The sequence below is a fragment of the Lipotes vexillifer genome, unplaced genomic scaffold, assembly GCF_000442215.2.
Source record: "Lipotes vexillifer unplaced genomic scaffold, Lipotes_vexillifer_v1.1 scaffold308, whole genome shotgun sequence".
NCBI classification, from domain to species: Eukaryota; Metazoa; Chordata; class Mammalia; order Artiodactyla; family Lipotidae; genus Lipotes; species Lipotes vexillifer.
This window is the reverse complement of record NW_006792985.1, coordinates 4,167,469-4,187,382: the sequence shown is the minus strand read 5'-3', so window position 1 is coordinate 4,187,382 and position 19,914 is coordinate 4,167,469. Positions and strand designations below refer to the sequence as shown.

The following is a 19,914-nucleotide window of genomic DNA, read 5'->3' as shown; positions in this document are numbered from 1 at the left end:
AGGGAAAATTGGCTGAGTTGGACTTAAAAGAACAAGAGAAAGAGTTTGCATTTCCAAAGTGGTGCCTGTCTGAGGGATTTGAATTTAAAGATAATTTTTACTATGTATGGCTTTTACCTTGTTCCCTGATTTTAGAATCTAACCTTCAGATAAGATATAACTATTTGTTCTGGTATTGTTAGCTCCTACTTACTTTCTCTCTGTAACTACTGTAATGTGCTTTAAGTGCAGGGACTGTGTATGTTTTTAATCCTTTATTATATTTTCTACAGAAGTAAATACAGTACAGAGCACCTAATAGAATGGCTTTTAAGTATTTATTGATGTTGGGCTTTACAGAATAGTACAGTATATTCAGTTTTACACCGTGGTGTTACATTTGCATGCAGTGTAAACACTAGATTTATTCTTTCCTCCTGGTACCACCGGCCACGGTGAGTTGTCTGGGCTAAAGGTTTTAACCTGGAGGTGGGATGCTGTCCAAACCTTTTGAAATTACATGCAAATTCTTGTGTACTTAAATATGTACAGTTTCTTGGGAGAGCATGTGAACTTCCAGTAGGTTCTCAAGAGTGTTCCAAAAAGGTAAGGTGCCTTGGACCTAGACAATGGAGGAAGCAAAGAAAGCTTTCTAAAATCAAGCTGAACTTGGAAAAATCACTAAAATGAAAATGGTAGAATGCTGTGCTGGACAGGTTATTGATATGATACAATACGTTGGTCAGTAAGTTTTAAAATTTAAAGTATACAGTGTTCTTTACTATATAAAGTTACATTTTAAAATTCTTACAGTTAGCTAATATAGGCAAGAAAATGACCCTTCTCTTGTAGTAAAAGTTTGATTGTTTATATAACATGCATATGATAGGGTCTTTCCTAATTTGGCATAATGCTTGTGAAAATGGTGAATTGTATAGTGTAATTGCTTTATCTTACTGCCCAATTCTGTAACTTAGATTTTTTTCTTTAGGAAAATGGCTCTGGTGTCAAAAAGCAAGGAAAAAACCCTGATAATTTTATTTGAACTTGACTGTGAAGTTAGCACCGACTTTGGGTGTAACATGACTGATTGTAGTAGCCCCTGCTGTGTTTGGGAGCCACAAGAAGAGCTGTGCATGTTGAAGGTGCCTAGCACAAAGCATTGCTGGTATAAGTGTGTTCTATTTGCAAACATTTGTTTAAGAAGCCGTAATTTGAATTTATATATTTATGATTGTTAAATTTCCACCTGCACTTACTTTTACATTTTAAAAATTTCCCCATTTTATTTATATCTGTCTTAATTTTATAGACCATCTTTGGGTTTGCATAAAGAAGCTTATCAAAAGTATATCAGAAAGAAAATTAGCGCAATAATTATAGATATTAATGCTTAATGGTGCTGTCATAGAATGTTTCACAAATTGGTTTTTTTACATTCATGAATTTAGTGAAATATTAATAAAGTGCTAGTGTTTATTATTTGTTGTGTTCCTGTTTGTTAAAATAGTGTCACTGGTTTACTCTGGGGAGTTTTTTTTCTTCTGGGTGAACCAAAATATTCATGAAAGAACTTTAGATTTACTTTATTTCTGATGGCAGGTTGATATATAGACTTGGAATATATTAGGAAAAACATGCTAAGTTCTCATTAAGAAACTCTAGTGAGTTGAGAAAGAAGAACTAATGTCTTTTTTTTTCATTTTTGTTTCAATTATACAGCAGATATAATTTCTACAGTAGAATTTAATCATTCTGGAGAATTACTAGCAACCGGAGATAAAGGTGGTAGAGTCGTCATCTTTCAACAGGAGCAGGAGGTAAGTATTTAAAGTTTAATATCTAAATTTCAGTTTGCTCTTGGGACTGGAGCTTATGCTGGAGAATCTCATCAGAGGATGTTGGCAGATTTGTAAAGAAGTGTGTTTATCGAGCAGAGTATCCAATGTATAGATGGCTCTGTTTCTTTTAGTTTTGTGTGTTTGTATGTGTACGTGTGTGTGTTGTTTTGATTTAATTGTGAGAAGATTTGGTTAGAGAAAGGGGTGGGAAGTATGGACTAAAAGATTTTAACTGGTTTTAAAGCCTTGGCCCTCTTTTTTTTTCTCTCTCTTAAAATTCCATAAAAGCAAAATCGCTTTGACCTCTTTTCAGTGCATAGTTTGCTTTGTGTAATTGGGGGTGGGAGCGTAGTTTAAAGAAAAAGCTGCTCAATTATTTTGACATCAGTTTATACTAATACTATTACTGTGATTTAAGTATAAAGGTTTTAAATGACAGTTGCATGTATACGCATGCAACATAATTTATAAGCTCAGTACCCCTCTTAAAGTGGAGTTGATTTGAAAATTGTTTCCCTTTCTCTTTGAAGAAAGGAATTTCTCATTGCAGAATCTGATTAAAGTAGGGTTTGGTTTTGTTTTGGGTACAACTTAGGCACACTTCTAAATCTGATTGACAAGATTTCTCACTAAAATTTTATGCTGAACAAAATTTGTCACAATGGATTTTCCCTTAGTCTCTCCCTCCATTTGTAGATCAAAGTCAAACCTTTATCATTTGTTTCCAAACATTCTGCCCCTGTCTATCTATAAGATATTCAAGAAGAGTTAAAAGTAATGTGGATAAAATGCAGGGTTTTACAAATAGATGTCTAAATCATAACAGAGTTAGCTTTTAAAGGATTGTGAAATTCCTTAAATAAGCAAGAATCTAGTAATAATACTACTACTTTGCACTTCTATAGCGCCTTTGACCTGAGGATCTCAAAGTGCTTTACAAACACTAATGAATTAATCCTCACAACACCCAGTGAGGTAGGTAATTTAATTTTAAAAGAAATGATTAATAGTGTCTGATTCGAAGATGCACAAACACTAAATATGTCTCCTTTTATTTATTTATTTATTTTTGGTTGGAAGAAAATATGAAAATAAGACTCAAGCTTTTCTTGACAGAGAATGATCTTGTGGGAAGGGGGGCAAAATCAGTTTTCTGTTCCTGTTTTCAAGCAGCTAAAAAATGTGACCATAAGAATTTTGAAATACTTAAGAGTCGAAATGGAACCTTACAGGTCATTACCATTTCCCTTTATTTACAAATGAGAAAGCCAGGCTATTAAGAGATCACTTGATTTCTTCGTGGCAGAGCTAACAACCAGAACCCAGAACTTCCAACATGTTATCTCTCAGTGCGCTCTAATGTCTTTCATGTTAGGTAACCAAAATGTGAGTGTTAATTTTGTTATGCAGAATTTAGAGCTGGCTTTCCCGTAGGCATTTTTTGCCCTTCCGTGTATTTTTTTTCCTTTAACTGAAAATTAGTGGCAGTCTACACTTTTGTTTTAAAGAAGGGTGTTTGGAGAAAAGCATTTAAAATTAAGTTTACTTCCTAGGCACTTCCATCTTGAAGGGCTTTACATTGAGGGTTTCTGAGAGAGCCTACATTTCAAATGGGGGCTTTGTGTTATTTAAAAGTGTAAGTTGTCTGTCATTCTTAACTGCATTTAAGAGTTAAAGACAAAAATTAATTATCTAGGGCTTCCCTGGTGGCGCAGTGGTTGAGAGTCCGCCTGCCAATGCAGGGGACACGGGTTCGTGCCCCAGTCCGGGAAGATCCCACATGCCGCGGAGCGGCTGGGCCCGTGAGCCATGGCCATTGAGCCTGCGCGTTCGGAGCCTGTGCTCCTCAACGGGAGAGGCCACAACAGTGAGAGGCCCGCGTACTGCCAAAAAAAAAAAAAAAAAAATTAATTATCTAGAAACTCAGATTAGTAGCGTGTCTTTTGAAAATTATTTAATGTAAATATCAGTGTAATTTTTAAGGGATAGATTAAATAACAAAGATGGTAATTATTGGCTTTCCCTCTTGAAACTTGATCTTGTTAATATTAATCTGATGCATTTTACCTAATATATTTTCCACATTTTTAAGCCCCGTCTTATACTGGAACTTCTAATATAATGCTGTCTTCAGGACATTCAGCGTCTATGTCATTGATTATAAATGTATGTACCTTACATTTATATCAATACCTAACATATTTAGGTTAGATTTTATGAGTTCATAGCTATACGTCTGTAAAATAGTGTTACAGTTTAAAAACTGGAAGAGAACCTAGAGATAGTCTTTTCCTAATATTTAGGTAAATCCTAGCAAAAGTTTACATAACAAAGTTATATTGCTTAGTTTAATAGCAAAGCTCTGGGATTAGAACTTGGATCTCTAAATTTTAATCCAGCCTTTTCTAACAACCACAGCTATTAATACATACATTCCAAGGTACACTGGCGCTTAACAAGTGAGCATTTCTTAGACCCTGATGATGATGCTAGCTCTCTTTGCAAAACACAATGATGTTTGAACTATCATGTCTACAGTGTCAGCGTTCCTTGCTAAAATTCACTTGACTGGAGATTTACATATTTCCACTTTTTTTTATTGCCCTTAATTAAGAAGAAAGATCATACTGTAGCAGCAGTGAACCTTGCACATCCAACTTTGACATCTTTAACCCACCTTTCTGTCTCACTTTTACCCTTCAGGTGTGGCAGGTCCCCTTCTGTCATCCGGTCGGGCACACTTTGCTGCCTGTCCATCTGAAACTGGGTGGTCAATAAACAGGGTCTTCTGTCGGGCACACTTTGCTGCCTGTCCATCTGAAACTGGGTGGTCAATACACAGGGTCTTCATTCAGTTCGAGTATATTTCAGCCTGGTGTTCCTGTAACATTTTCTGCTGTTATTTAATAGTATTTTTGTAACTAACACGTTTGAATGGTTTTCTTTTTGACAGAATCTCTGTGATAGAAGCAGGGCGTGTAGGGAAATTGAGGCACAAGGGTAAATCGATTTTAGGCATCATGTGCATCACATGGTCAGAGTCCAAAATTTTGAGTCTAATCCAGTGTTCTTTATAGCATGTCCTGAAATAACTGACCCATCTTCCTAATTCTCACAGCTTGTATATAATGGCTTTTGACAACAAAGTGGATGGTGGGATACATTCCTTCTGATAATCATAATTTGGAGGGAGATTCCATGCAGCTGTTACGTTGTGATGTTCCGTAGTTTTTAAGGGATCTTTGTTTCTATGGGTGCTCATATTAGGTGATCAGTAGCTGTTGAGGTAGTTGATTTCCTGTTGGCTTTGGATTGCTCAGAACTTCTTCACGTTCCTCTGAGGCTTTTTGATATACATGATAAGCTAAAGTGTTGGGGGAGGGTTGATATTTTTAAGGGACAGTTAAGGATAAAAGTGAGCAGAGAGGTGGTTCCTTTCTGATTTCTTTCTGTATCGTTATGCAGCGTTTGTTTTCTGTTTTCTGTGACTGCTGGTTACTTTCTAGGATTTCTTTCTCATTTTTTTGTTCTTAATGTGGTATTCCCAAAACTCCTTAACAGAGTACAGAAGAAAGCTTAGTGTGCTTATCTCAAAAGATGGATAGTATTGTTAATATGTTTGTATTCCCTTTCTGAATTATTTAGAAAGACTGGGATGGGACTCAAAATCAAGATGTGGTTTAACGGAATTCAATATCGTTTATAGAAAGGGCTTGGTTTAGTCTGTTGTTTAAGTGAAGGGACAGATCCTACTGTTTCAGAGTGATGTGGCACCGTTCACTTAACATAGTACTTACTGTGCGCCAAGCAGAATAGCAGGTTTAGAAACATTGGAGAGGAATGGTTGAAGGGACTAAGGCTGTAAAGCCAGGAGAAGAAGAGACTACGAAGAGTCTTGTAACTTAGGGATTCATGTGGAAGAAGAGATTAGCTTATTCTGTGTATGGAAATAAGCACACAAGAATTGGATGCCCACCTGTCAGGAATATTGTGGAAAGAATATGAGAAGTTCCAAGAAAATACTACCACTGTGGTTTCTTCCAAATCAGAATATCTATAAATAAGCTTCCTTATCTAAGCTACCAGGCTTTACCTGTCTTCATTTTTCATTCAATTTTTTAATCTAAGGTTGTGCTTTCAGAGTACAAAATGTTAGAATCACCTAAAAGTGCACCTAACCACCTAAAAATTTTAACCAGAATGTTAAAATGCAGATTCCTAGATTGCACTTCAAAACCACCAAGTCAGAATTTCTGGAAGCCAGAGAGACACCATCACTTTTCCTCTTTTTATTTATTTATTTATTTACTTACTTACTTACTTACTTTTAATAAACTCCTTTGGGTACTTAACCTGTTAGAAAATTAAAATTAAAATTGACTGCATCCAATACCAGGATAATGAAGCTCCAAAATACAGCTTCAAGTCTATCTTAGCTAAAAATATATTTAAACTGTTTTTCCAAGATAGATCATGCATATAGAAAAATGCATAGAATTATATGTGTACAGTTCTATGGATTTTCACAACAAATACATTTGTGTAACTATCATCTGGGTCAAAAAATGGGATATTACTGGCACTCCAGAAGCCTCTCTATCCTGTCACTACTACCCCCCTATCCCGAACTGTGAATTTGTTTTGCCTGTTCTGAACTTTATATATATATATATATATATATATATATATATATATATATATATATATATATGATGTGTTCATAGAAATTAAGAGCTAAAATTTATAGGGTTTGCAGGGGTTCTTAATCCTTTCTGTGGGGTAGCTTCCTTCAGTAGCCTGGTAAAGTCTGTGGACTTCTCAAGAATGTTTTAATTGCATAAAATACATAGGATTGTGAAGGAAACTATTGAAATATATTTTTCAATTTATTAAAAATACTTATTTTGAGCAATATGTGTTTTTTTTGTGACTAACAGCTGAAGTGTGATTTTAAAACATGTCATTTCTATAGTGACAAAGTCATGGTATTGCTAATACTGTGGCCTGCTGCTACATCCATAATTGAAAGAAATGCTGAATTTCAGCTAGAGATTAGTAAAAATAACATGTAAATTTCTACCACATCTGAGTTTATAAAATCCCATGGACCCTTGGGAGTTGAGTAGTCTGTGCGCCCCAAATTTGTAACCTCTGGTAATGCAGTCTCTTTTTACCAATAAAGAAACTGTGGGGCTCAGACAGCAGGTTTACTCGTGGAAAGTTGTACAGTTAACAAAGAAGTGAACCCTTGCTCTAGAACCCTTATATCCCAATTCCCTGTCCATTGCTTTTCCCATTCTGCCATGGGTATAGCAACAACAGTTTATATGCCAGACCCTCTGCCAAGCTCCCAAGCTCCCTAAATCTTATTAATCTTCACAGTAAAATAACGAAGATGTTATGCACACTTACTATGTCTCAATTTATTACAGATTTATAAATGAATTGAGATTTAGCGAAGGTAAATGTCTTCTCTAAGATCACACAGCTAGTCAAGTGGGTAAAAAAAAAAAGCTAATTCTGTATAAATTGGGATGAATATCCACAATGAAAAAAAAACCTTACTCCTCTAAGTAATGAGCCTAAGTGGTATAAATCACACAAGAAAATCAGTTTCATTAACTTTATAGTAATGAGAAAAGTACTTATCAGACTTTTTAATAGTAGCCATTAAGGTATGATGTTTTCTCTGTAGAGGCTTAGAGAGGGAAAAGTTGGAACGAGTTTGAAAGACCTGCGAGTTTAAAGACCTGGGTTCCAGTCCTCATTTGTATTTACTCATTCATCCAGCCACCCCTCTTGTTCAGCCATCTATTATCCAGATTTCTAGTTTCAGTTTACCTCTTAATATTCCCAGTAATTAAAATTATTTGCTCTATGCCCTGCTCTTATTCTGTGTCATGCTTTAGAAATAAATTATTCTGGGTAGTTAGATAATCTGAATAATAGCACATTGACTATTTTAGATTTTGGCACCCGTAACCCCCATGTTGTTCAAGGGTCAACTACATTTTGAAATATAAAACAAATGGTTGTCTCTAACAAGTAATAGAATTAAAGGAGCCTTAAAAAACAGTAACTAAGTTTTCTTAGTGTTCTATTTGGAAGCTTAAAAAATGTCCTTTTTCTTTGGCTTCCCTGGTGGCGCAGTGGTTGAGAGTCCGCTCGTGCCCCTGTCCGGGAAGATCCCACATGCCGCGGAGCGGCTGGGCCCGTGAGCCATGGCCGCTGAGCCTGCGCGTCCGGAGCCTGTGCTCTGCAACGGGAGAGGCCACAACAGTGAGAGACCCGCGTACCACCAAAAAACAAAAAAGTCCTTTTTTTCCTCATTTTTATGTGATCAAAGGAAAATACATTTAATGTTTCCTAAAATTTTTTATGTTTTGGTCTAGGAGCAAAGTAAATATTTTCTGTATTTTCACAGAGTTTCATTTAAGGCAGAGGAAGTTAGTAAAAACACAAGGCAGTTTTTTATATATTTAGAATTAGCCGTTATGGAACATCAAGTTCCACAGTTCCTTCAAAGTGATGTTCCTTCAAAGAAGTCTTTTTTTTTTTTTTTTGCGGTACGCAGGCCTCTCACTGTTGTGGCCTCTCCCGTTGCGGAGCACAGGCTCCGGACGCACAGGCTCAGCGGCCGTGGCTCACGGGCCCAGCTGCTCCGCAGCATGTGGGATCTTCCCGGACCAGGGCACGAACCCGTGTTCCCTGCATCAGCAGGCGGACTCTCAAACCACTGTGCCATCATGGAAGCCCAAAGAAGTCATTTTTAACTCTTGATTATTCTTAATACGTTTGTCGTGGAAAATATGAAAACTGTGTGTCATTTCCACAAAGAATAAGATAAAAATCCAAAATCATCCCATCACATGAATAGAGATCAATTTATGTATCTGTGTTTATTCTGGGGCTCTACTTTGTTTTGTAGAAAAAGTATCATATTGTATGTATCATTCTGTAACTTCTAATGTTTTCTCCCATTAATCTCAGTCTCAGTCAGGGAAGTGAAGAGACTCTTACAAACCCTGAGTGGAAGGAAGTGCATGTGTCATTTGGAAGAGTCATAGTCTGTCTTTATAACTTAAATGACACAGTTTAACAAACATGTAGCTTGTGGGATCTGCAGAAGGTATTAGCAAGGAAGCATTGCGCATAAATTAACATGGTTGAGAAACATTGATCTCCGTATGAATTTAATTGGTTCTATAGCATTTCATAATTTACTTGACTTCGGTTGTTTATGCATTAAGTTGTTATACATCTTTGCATCATTGTTTTTCATTAGGTTATACTTTGAAGTGGAATTGTTGAGTACCTTTTTAAGGCTTTCAATAAGTATGGACAAATTATCCTCCAGAAAAGCTGTGTAAATTTATACTTCTCTCAGTAGTATATGACTTTGTCCATATTCTCATCATTAAAACAGTGGTCATTATCATGTTTTTTTATTCTTCATCAGTTTAAAGGCAAAACATTATTCCTTAATTTTGAATACTAATGATGATGAGTAGTTACACATATATTTATTTACTGATCATTTTTTAGGTAAATGACCTTTTCATCTTTCAGAGGAGGGTGTTAATATTTTTCCTACTTATTTTTAAGGACCTTTTACACATGAAAGATAGTAACCTGTTGTCTTAAGATGCACTTTTCCCCCCAGTATACTTTTTTTTAACCTTTAAATATTCTTACCTAGTCGGACAGACGTCCACCTTTCTCTGCTCTTTGCTTTCATTTTTATACTTAGAAGCTCTTTTTCACTTCAGAATTATATAGAAATTTGCCATTGTACTTTCTTTGGGCTGCTTTTATTTACTTTTAATTATTCCCTCTGGAATTTATTTTTGTGTAAGAAATGAAGTTCTAATTCTCTTTCCAAATGTTTGTTTGGCTCAAACATCATTGGATTTTACTGCTGTTTTATATTCTGTTTTGGTTTGTCTGAACCTCAGGGGCATACTTGAGTTCATGACACTACCATTATAGATCATGGCGAGGCCCTTTCTTTAAGTAAACAAACACGTGCACGCACGTGTGTAGTCACACGTACGTTAACTTATTTGCATAATGTGCTCCCCTTCTCCCATGCACCTCTCCCTTCATAGATAACCATTTGAATGTGTTCTTATAATTTGTATTTTGTTTCTGTGTGCTGTTTGTTATTTAATTGTGGCAAAATATCCATGTGTACAATACAATTTTGCCAACCACATACACATTGTTATGCAACAGAACCCCCCAGTTCTGCATAACTGAAACTCTGTACCCACCGAACAGCAACTTCCTTCTTACTCCCTCCAGTCCCTGGCAGTCACCATTCTCCTTTCTGTTTCTATGAGGTTGACTAATTTAGATACCCCGTATAAGTGGAATTATGCAGTATTTGTCATTTTTGACTGGCTTATTTCACTTGGCATAATGTCCTTAAGGTTCATCCATGTTGTAGCCTATGACAGGAGTTCCTTTTTTTTTTTTAAGGCTGAATAATATTCCATTAAATGTATATTATACACACACACACCACATTTTCTTTATTCATTTATCAGTCGGTGGACATTTAGGTTGTTTCCACTTCTTAGCTATTGTGAATAATCTCATTTGAGATTCTGTTTTCAGTTATTTTGGATATATACCAGATTGCTGGATCATATGGTAGTTTCCCCCGCCCCCCCACCTGTGCCTCGTGGCATGCAGGATCTTAGTTCCCTGACAGGGGATCGAACCTGTGCCCCCTGCAGTGGAAACGTGGAGTCTTAACCACTGGAACGCTAGGGAAGTACTTTTTTTTTTTTTTTTTTTTAATAAATTTATTTTTAAATTTATTTATTTTTGGCTGTGCTGGGTCTTCGTTGCTGTGTGCGGGCTTTCTCTACTTGCGGTGAGCGGGGGCTACTCTTTGTTGCATTGTGCAGGCGTCTCATTGCGGTGGCTTCTCTTGTTGCGGAGCACAGGCTCTAGGCGCATGGGCTTCAGTAGTTGTGGTGCACGGGCTTAGCTGCTCCGTGGCAGGTGGGATCTTACCCGACCAGGGCTCGAACCTGTGTCCCCTGCATTGGCAGGCGTATTCTTAACCACTGCGTCACCAGAGAAACCCTATTTTTTATTTTTTTGAGGAACGCCCATACAGTTTTCAAAGTGGCTGCACAGTTTCTATGCTGTATTTTTTAAAAAGCTGTTTTGAAATATACACAGAAAAGTGCACAAAAGACTAGTGGATTATCACACACAGAACTTCCCATCCTTCCTTTAACCCTTCTCATTCCCCTTCTCAGTCATTCCTTTCTCTTTCCTCCCCTTGTAAACCTGTCTTCTAACACTTAGTTTGGCTTGTAGTTATAGAACTTTTTATAAATGGAATCCACAGTAAGTATTTTATGTCTGGCCTTTTTGCTCAGTTTATGTTTGTGTAATAATTTGCTCACTTTCATTGCTATATAATGTTCTTTTGTAAAACTGGACCACAATTTGTCCATTCTGTTATAAATAGATGCAGACATTGTGGTTGTTTCAGTTCATGGCTTAATAATGCTGCTGCAAACACTCTTGAGCAGATTTTTTGGTGCACATTGTCATGCATGAAATTATCATGTCATGGGGGGTAGGCATTTAGTTTTAGTAGACAACACAGTAAAAAGTGGTTCTGCCAGTTTTATTCACATGAACGATATATGAAAATTCTAGCTGTTCCACATCTTTGCCAGTGCTTTGTATTGTCAGTAATTTTAAAATTTAAACATTCGGAGGTTATGAGGGTATCTTATGGTGGTTTTAATTTGTACTTTTCTTGATTAACGCCAAGGTTCAGCATCCTTTTATGTGTTTATTGGCCATTGGATATCATCTTTTGTGAAGTACCTACTGAAATCTCTTGCACTTCTTTTCTGCTGGGTTGTTTGTCATTTTTCTTATTGATTTGTAGGCTTTTTGCACTTTTTGAATATATGAACCCTTTGTCAGTTGTGTTTGTTGGAAGTATCTATCTTCCATTCTGTGACTTACCTTTTCATTTTTTCTGAATGGTATCTTTTGACAAATAGAGGTTATTAATATAATTCAGTTTATCAATGTTTTCTCTAGACCTAACTGCTTTTTCTGTGCTGTATGAGAAATACTTCTCTACCCCAAGGTCCAGGAAGGTCTACATTTCTTTTATCTTTTAGATCTGTGCTCTCTAGTATGGTAGTTAGTAGATCCCTGTGGCTATTTAAATTTTAATTAATTAAAATTAAGTAAAATTTAAAGTTCACTTCCTTAGTCACAGTAGCTACATTTCAGGTGCTCAGTAACCACATGTGGCTGGTGGCTACCATATTGGACAGCACAGATACAGGCTATTTGCGGAAAGCTCTCTTGGACAGTGTTGTACTAGACATATTCACATTTATATTTTTGATTCACCTGGAATCAGTTTACATGAGTGGCTTGAGGTGTAGTAGGGGTCAGGGTTTGTTTTATTATATATGAATAGCCAATTAACCAAAAACTATTTAGTGAGAAGACCATCCTGGCTCAGCAGTGCCACTTTTGTCCAAATTCAGGCCTGTTTCTGGGCCATCTGTTCTATTCCATTGGTATATTTGTCAGTTCTCGTGTGAGCACCACACTGTCTTCATTGTGGCTTTAAAACTTGATCATGATATAGTATCCTTTATGTATTTGTGGCTTCTGTTTGTGTCCATGTTGAAGTATGTGATTTTGTTTTTGTGGACTGTGTTTTTCAATGTATGTGAAGAATACTCTGTCTTGCACCTCATTCTGTGTCCTACTTTATCACTAAGAGCTGTGTTTCCCAGAACCTTCTGTCTTGCTGTGTGTGCATCTAACCCATTCTTCGTAATTTCTGCACCATACTCCATTTGCCAGGTTAATTCCAGCTTCCCTTTACCATACTAGTGCCACCTTTTATTCATTCTTTTTGCTTTTATTTTTGTTCATTTAGAAAATTTTTATTGAATGCCTGTTATATGCCAGATACTATTACATGTGTTGGGATGGAGCGTTTCTAAATTCATTAAGAAGATTTCACATAAATAGATTGTGTGGTTAAGAAAATAGATTCTGGAAGGCTGTGCAAGTAGATTCTGGAAGGCTGTGCAAGAAAAACCCAAATATGAAGCATTCTGGAATGTATCATGATTCTCTCTGATTGTAGGAGAGTTTTTAAAACAAAAATAAAATAGCCTTCTTTGACTTTGATGCATTCTTGTTCGAGTGGCACAGTGTTGAGGACATGGGATTATGTTCCTTTTTTTCGTTTGCTCAGTGTACTTAGTTCATGCAGAGAACAGTGCTGTCCTGACCATTATAATGTAAACATCCCTCCCCACGTTTTAGGGAAAATCCCACTGTCTGCTAGGGTCCGGCTCTGCAGTTCATTAAGTCGGTCATTGTTTTATGGCATCTGTTTTATGACATCTTTCATTTGTTACTGCTGCTGTCATCTCTCCTGTTATTTTTTTGTTCTTACCCATTGTCTTTAAAAGTTCACTGTAATTTTAGCATAGTTTCAGGAGAGAGTCCACATGCGTCATGTATCTTTAACTTGTCAGCTGTAACTTTCTCCTGTGTGGTGTGTGTGTATACATATATACATATATATATATATATATTTTTTTTTTTTCTCCTGTCGGAAAGAAACAGTGCTTCTTGCAATCCATTGAGAAGGCCAAACACCTCCAATGATTTTGTTTCTGAATCATGTAATAGATCATGTTTAGACCCATTTGGTTATTCTTGAGTCTTAAGGATGATGTTATTTTTCTGTTGTAGAAAATATTTTTATATGGTTGTGCTTTTCTTTTCCTTATCATCAGATACAGACCCTGATAGACCTAGTTTCTGCATATACCTTGGCTCTTTGTTTTGCTTACCTGAATTATATGGACCTTAATTTCTACTTTTGACTAAAGTTTCACACACACAAGTTACCAGAAGTTAGAGATTCTGTGTTATTAAATTTCTCTGTACCTCTGGGACCTAGTGTACATAGTACTATAGTCTCTAGCTTAAGTTAAAAACACTGCATTATATTGTAGCTTTTTTTGGAGAGTAACATGACAAACGTTTAGAGACTGAGTAACTTTCAGTGGAAGACTTACAGAATTTCTTCTGGTGAGATATTAGCGTGTACACATTAAATGGGTTAGGTTATCAGATTTGGTGTAAGAGTATGGTAATGAGACCAAGGTTCTGAGTTTGATTTTTACCCTTTCCATATCCCCGGTGTGGATTATGTTCTATGGTGTGCTCTGCATTCTCAGTATTGGCAAACCCACTCAGTAATAATTGATACTACTGTCAGAGGACCCACATACAACTGTAACCATGAATGATCGATCCAGATAATCAAGCTACTGGAAAAAAACAACCCAAAACATACACTTACAAGATGATGATTCAATGAAGTTTTCTTTTTATAAGGAGAAATAATAATAATGACTAACAGGTCATTCTTATTATCAAGTAATCTTAAACGTTTCATTTGCTAATTCACTTTTACTTAAAACAGTTGATTATAAATAATATCTATTTTTCCATTGGTTTTTTTGAACTAGACATTTAATGTTTTTGGTGGAAAGGTTTTTGATTATGTGATGATGGATTAAAAGGTAAAATTCTGAACATGGTTATAATTCTCATTTTTGCTAAGGTAGTGTTAACTAAGGAAGTTCACAGGTAGTCTCTTTATCCAATAGCTTATGACACTAAGTGAAATAAATCGTTGGTGCGTGCTAGGCTCATAATATAAGAAAGATAATTCAAGGAGGGTACGCAGTTGTTGATGGGGTGAGGCCTGCTGGGTATTGCTGAATGTGGGCTCAGTGGGTAATAGAGCCCTGTAACTCTGGTCTTGGCGGGGGGGAGGGGGGGGGTCGGGGTCAGATGTGCTGTTGCATTTATGAGAGCTCTTCTCTTAAAGAGTTTTTCAGCAGTGAATTGACCTAAAGGCAGGCATGAGAAAGGGAAAGGAAGAGGACAATACCTCGTGTTACGTAACAGATAGAGAATTGATCCTTAAAACAGTGGGCAAAGAAAGGTGTGCCTCAGCCAGCTGTTCCTGATGAGCTTTTCTTATTTAATCTTTACTTTTTGTTATGTATGCTCAGTAGTCCTCTGTACTATGTCATATACAAAGGTAAAGTAATCAGCAAACTGATCTGTATTTTATTAACACTTTTCCTCCTGAATTGGGCCTAATTATTAGGCTTTATTTAGCTTTTCCTTTTTTTTCTTTTAAGCATTTGTATTTATTCCTTGAAAGCCTTTAAATATAAAAAACAGTATAATGTATATAAGATTCAGGATCTGTTGGAATTGATTATATGTTTGATTAATTTGAAATATTTCTCAACTGGTCCAAATATTTTTGTTTCCATTTTAGAACAAAATCCAGTCTCATAGCAGAGGAGAATATAATGTTTACAGCACCTTTCAGAGCCATGAACCAGAGTTTGACTACTTGAAAAGTTTAGAAATAGAAGAAAAGATCAACAAAATTAGGTGGTTACCGCAGAAAAATGCTGCTCAGTTTTTATTGTCTACCAATGGTAAGTGTAAATTTTTTCTTTTCATATGCCCAGTATGTACACATAAGCCTGTAGGATGCTTTCCCCTTTTCAAAGAGGAGTAGTTGTTAAGAGATCTCCACAAATAGACATTTGGAAATATTTTTTCCCTATGTAGAGTGTAAACTCTTCTTTTTTGTCTTCCCTTTTTTATTGTCTTTTAGTTTTTAAATTCTATGAAAGAGATCCTCAGGCGTCCACTTCTTTTAGTCCACACAGTTTGTAGTGAGAAGAATGAGCTTTACCATTCGGTTTGGGTCAGATCCTGTTTCTGCCACTTCTTGGCTTAGTCACCTTGGGCAGGTTACTAACACTGAATCAAGTTTCTCTCATCTGCAAACTGGAGATGGTAATATCTGTGTTACAGTACGGCTGTGAGGAGCAGATGTTGTGACTCCTAGTGTACATAGTGAGTGCTCGGTAAATATTAATTTCCTTTCCTCTTCCTTTTTAAGTGTGCCTAACTCTCCAAAGAGTATTTCAAACTGTAAATACAAAACACTCTGTCAAAGGATGGCCCCCATTCCAGGATACTCTCTAGGAGAACACTCTTCTTACTTGTTCCCCATCCAAGAAGGACACAAACCGGAGTTGACTCACTGCCTTCTTCCCAGCGAGCCTTATGGCTGTAAGAAGATGCTTCTTACACTGTTTTGTTTGTTCAGGAAACGTTATTAAGTGACGGTTAGAATTATATAATGACTCTACCAGAATTTAAAATCCTTTATGACAGGTTAAGAAGTGGGTCATTTCTTTAGTTCTTCTAAATTTTTTTCACATGAGTTGTTGTGACCTGGTTTATCCCTGTGGATTTGAGTCTAAAGAGAAGAAGCATTAGAGTGATTGAGGGGTACGTCCAGGTGTTCTGGGTAGCCATAGTCTGTAAAAAATTTAGATTAAAAGTTTTTTGAGGCTGGCACAAGGATTGGGGAAAACCTCTCATTTTCTCATCCCCTCGGTGTTAATAAAATCAGATTTTAGCACCTAGACCTCACCATTCTTTAGCACTTGCAGAATGTAAACTCAAGTGACTTCGGGGGTGACCCAGTAGACAGTATTAAGTGCTGCCCTCATCCACCTTAGGCCTTATCACCATTGTATCCAATTATTGGAAATGCATTCCCCAGAATGATGCCACTAGCTGACAACATAAATGTTTGCTTCCTGTTAGATGCCAATTTTTCTGATTGTCAAAGTTCTCCCTAACAAGTCCATTGAAATCTGTACCATCTACCCCCTCTCTTTTCACATAAACTGCATTCCCCTCTCTTCTTACTAAAAGAAAAATAAATAGAAATAATGATTTAAAGCTTGTAACTTAGAGCATCCGAGATGGAGGTTATATGTTTACTCATGTCACATGTTGGCTTCTAATCTTGGTTCAGTTTTAATTTACATAGGTAACTAAGTTATTTCAAATAGCACTTCAGATACTGCTCTTTGACACAAATACTATGTAATTATACCATTTATGTAGTTTCTGCTTTGGAATTAAATGTTCCAGGAAGTGTGTTTGCTCTTAGTAATTTTGGCGGTTCACTTTTTTAAAAAAATTAATTGATTAATTAATTTTTGGCTGCATAGGGTCTTCATTGCTGTACGTGGGCTTTCTCTAGTTGCGGCGAGCAGGGGCTACTCTTCGTTGCAGTGTGCGGGCTTCTCATTGCGGTGGCTTCTCTTGTTGCAGAGCACGGGCTGTACACACGCGGGCTCAGTAGTTGTGGCTCACAGACTCAGTAGTTGTGGCCCATGGGCTTAGTTGCTCTGTGGCATGTGGGATCTTCCCAGACCAGGGCTCGAACCCATTTTCCCCTGCACTGGCTGGTGGATTCTTAACCTCTGCGCCACCAGGGAAGTCCCAGTTCACTTCTTATAGGCTAAATCATTTTACTTTTTATAGAGGGGAATTTTTAAAGTACAAGCTGAAGCAGAATAATGAAGCCCCATATACCCAACACCCAGCTTCAATAGTTCTCAGTTCATCACCAGTTGTTTCTCAGGTACTTCTCCCCCTCCTTCTCAGTATTATTTGGAAGCAAATTCCATTTCAGTTCACTTATGGATTAAATCTTAAATCTCTTTCAGTTATTTATATCCACACGTGTCTTCCATGCAGGTTTCCATGTGCTCCTCTGTGATTTGAGATAAGGCATCATTTAACCAGGCGAGCCTTTCTAGACACTAAACTCTACAAAAGCTCAATGGAAGGAGAAACCACTGGAAATTGCAGTGGTTGGGTCAGGTTATGTGAATCTAGGTAATACTTTTCTGTGGACAGAATCAACAGTGTTTCCCAAATAGGATTCCTGTGTAAATTTGAAAAATCATTGATTAATAATACAAATTATTTTAAAGGACACTACACAGTGCATTGTAGGTTCTTGTCTTTTTGTTGTTAATGAATACTAAGTAAAATACAAATTTTGGGGTGGGGGCTGTATTTTTTGTGCTAAAAATAGAGTGCATTGTGGAAGGCTAGAACAAGTATGGACATTTTACAAACTGCTGTGTCTGGGTATGGTGAGATAGGAAAAAGGATGAGAGGAGTAGGACTTAAAAATCTGTATCTGAAAAGCTTTATTCTTTCAAAAGAGAGAAAGCAAATATGGAAAAATGTCAACTTCTGTTAAATCTGAGCAGTATCTTTCTGTTATTTCGTATAGCTTTCTCTGTGAGATATAGCATAATAGTACCTTTTCCCCCCACAGGTAATGGGTCTTATACTCACAAAAAGATTAGAAACTACTGGGGAGAGCAGTGGAAAATAGGACCTAATGTTCCAGCTTTGAATAACCCCAATTAATCTTACTTTCATCTTTGTATTGGCTTTCCACGATCATCACAAACTGTTACGTGTTTCCCAGATTGTTTTTTTGTTTGTTTGTTTCTGTTTTTGTTTTTTTTTGGTACGTGGGCCTCTCACTGTTGTGGCCTCTCCCGTTGCGGAGCACAGGCTCCGGATGTGCAGGCTCAGCGGCCATGGCGCACGTGCCCAGCTGCTCCGCGGCATGTGGGATCTTCCCGGACCGGGGCACGAACCCGTGTCCCCTGCCTCGGCAGGCGGACTCTCAACCACTGCGCCACCAGGGAAGCCCTCCCAGATTGTTTTTACTTAAATAACTTAATAGTCACCTTCTTATAACTTATTCACAATGTTTCTTCAAGTGGTCTCTTTCTCTTTCTCTTTAGCCTTCTTTTGCCTTTCTCTGAATTCTCAGTTTCTCTACAATGCAAAAACGTCCAACTCTAATCTCTTGACTCGGATCTTTGAATATATGAATAATACAAAGTTCACTCGTAAACAGGTTGTGTTTTAACAGCTTATTATTAAGAAGCTTTTTGGATTTTATGTAAAAGCTGCACACCCACAGAGGAGAGTTGGTGGCATGGTTCTCCCTGGTCTGACCCTCTGGTGAGGGGGGTGCTGGGGTTGTGGACTTCTTTAGTTATCAGTGTTCACAGTGCAGGGAAACACTGCAGAGCAGTGGTTCTTAACTTTTGGGAAGCAACAGTTCTCTTTGAGGAATCTGATAATCCCCTTCACAGAAAATGAGTATATTCACATTATCTTGCATGCAGTTTTATGGAGTTTGATTATTCTCATGTACCTCTAACTGTGGACCAAAAACTCCAGATAAAAAGGTCACTACTGTAGAGCATAAGAATTTTGATTTTTTTTAAAATTCCTGACCTGCCTTGTTCCCAGGCACTGCACTAAAATTGTGTAGTACTTCTGGATCCTTTGTTTATGCCATTAAAAGTTGTAAAAAGTCTCTTAAGTTACAAATTTTATCACTTTAAAATTTTTGTTTTGAAGTTTAATTTGTTTTAAAAATCTGTTTACCCAAGTTTTCTTCTTCCTTTTTTTTTTTTTTAGAATTTTCTTCCTATAACACTACTAGGAACCACAAACACTAATTACGTCTTATTTCAAATGTTTGATAAGTATATCATGATTTATTTGGATCTTTAGTAAGGATGACGAATTTGAACAGGCCATAAGATAATCATGGGGATGTGTATGTGCGGGGGGCGGGGGTGTCATCCTTATCACATTTAGGTGATAATTTCTCCCAAAATGTAGAATTCAGGCCTTGGCTCATTTATGTTACAGATTTGGGACAGGTTAAATATTCTAAAATATATCATTCTTTACCTAAATTATATAAATATATATAAACTAAATAGCACATAGAAAACACATGTAACTTACCTGCAATATAACTGAAAAACAAGATTACAGAGGGTTCAGATGAAATACTAGGTTACAAGTTAGTAAAGTTAGCAGTTTTTCTCTGTGTACACTTCATCTCTGCAAAGGGCACCCACAGGGGCAGCGTAGCATGCTCTTCTGCACCAGGCAGAGAGGGGTGACCAGGCTGGAGGAGTCCCTGCTACCTCTCTATGACAGAGTTCTACGGTGCCTTTATGCACTGCTTTTTCAAATTGTGTTATACCCATTTGCTTATGAAGGGCCATTAAGGATGTGATACTTTTATAAGTGTAGTTTCAGGATTGTAACACAA

At 37.0% G+C, this 19,914-nt stretch overlaps 1 protein-coding gene across 2 annotated transcripts in view; it reads left to right on the top strand.

Annotated features, from left to right (window-relative positions):
* Positions 1-19,914, top strand: part of PPP2R2A (protein phosphatase 2 regulatory subunit Balpha) — an 85,775-nt gene that overhangs the window by 53,201 nt on the left and 12,660 nt on the right. For both annotated transcript variants that reach the window (XM_007466174.1, XM_007466175.1), the window contains exons 3-4: positions 1,702-1,799; positions 15,205-15,370. In XM_007466174.1, the coding sequence (XP_007466236.1) occupies positions 1,702-1,799; positions 15,205-15,370 (264 nt within the window). The remainder of the gene's footprint in view (positions 1-1,701; positions 1,800-15,204; positions 15,371-19,914) is intronic.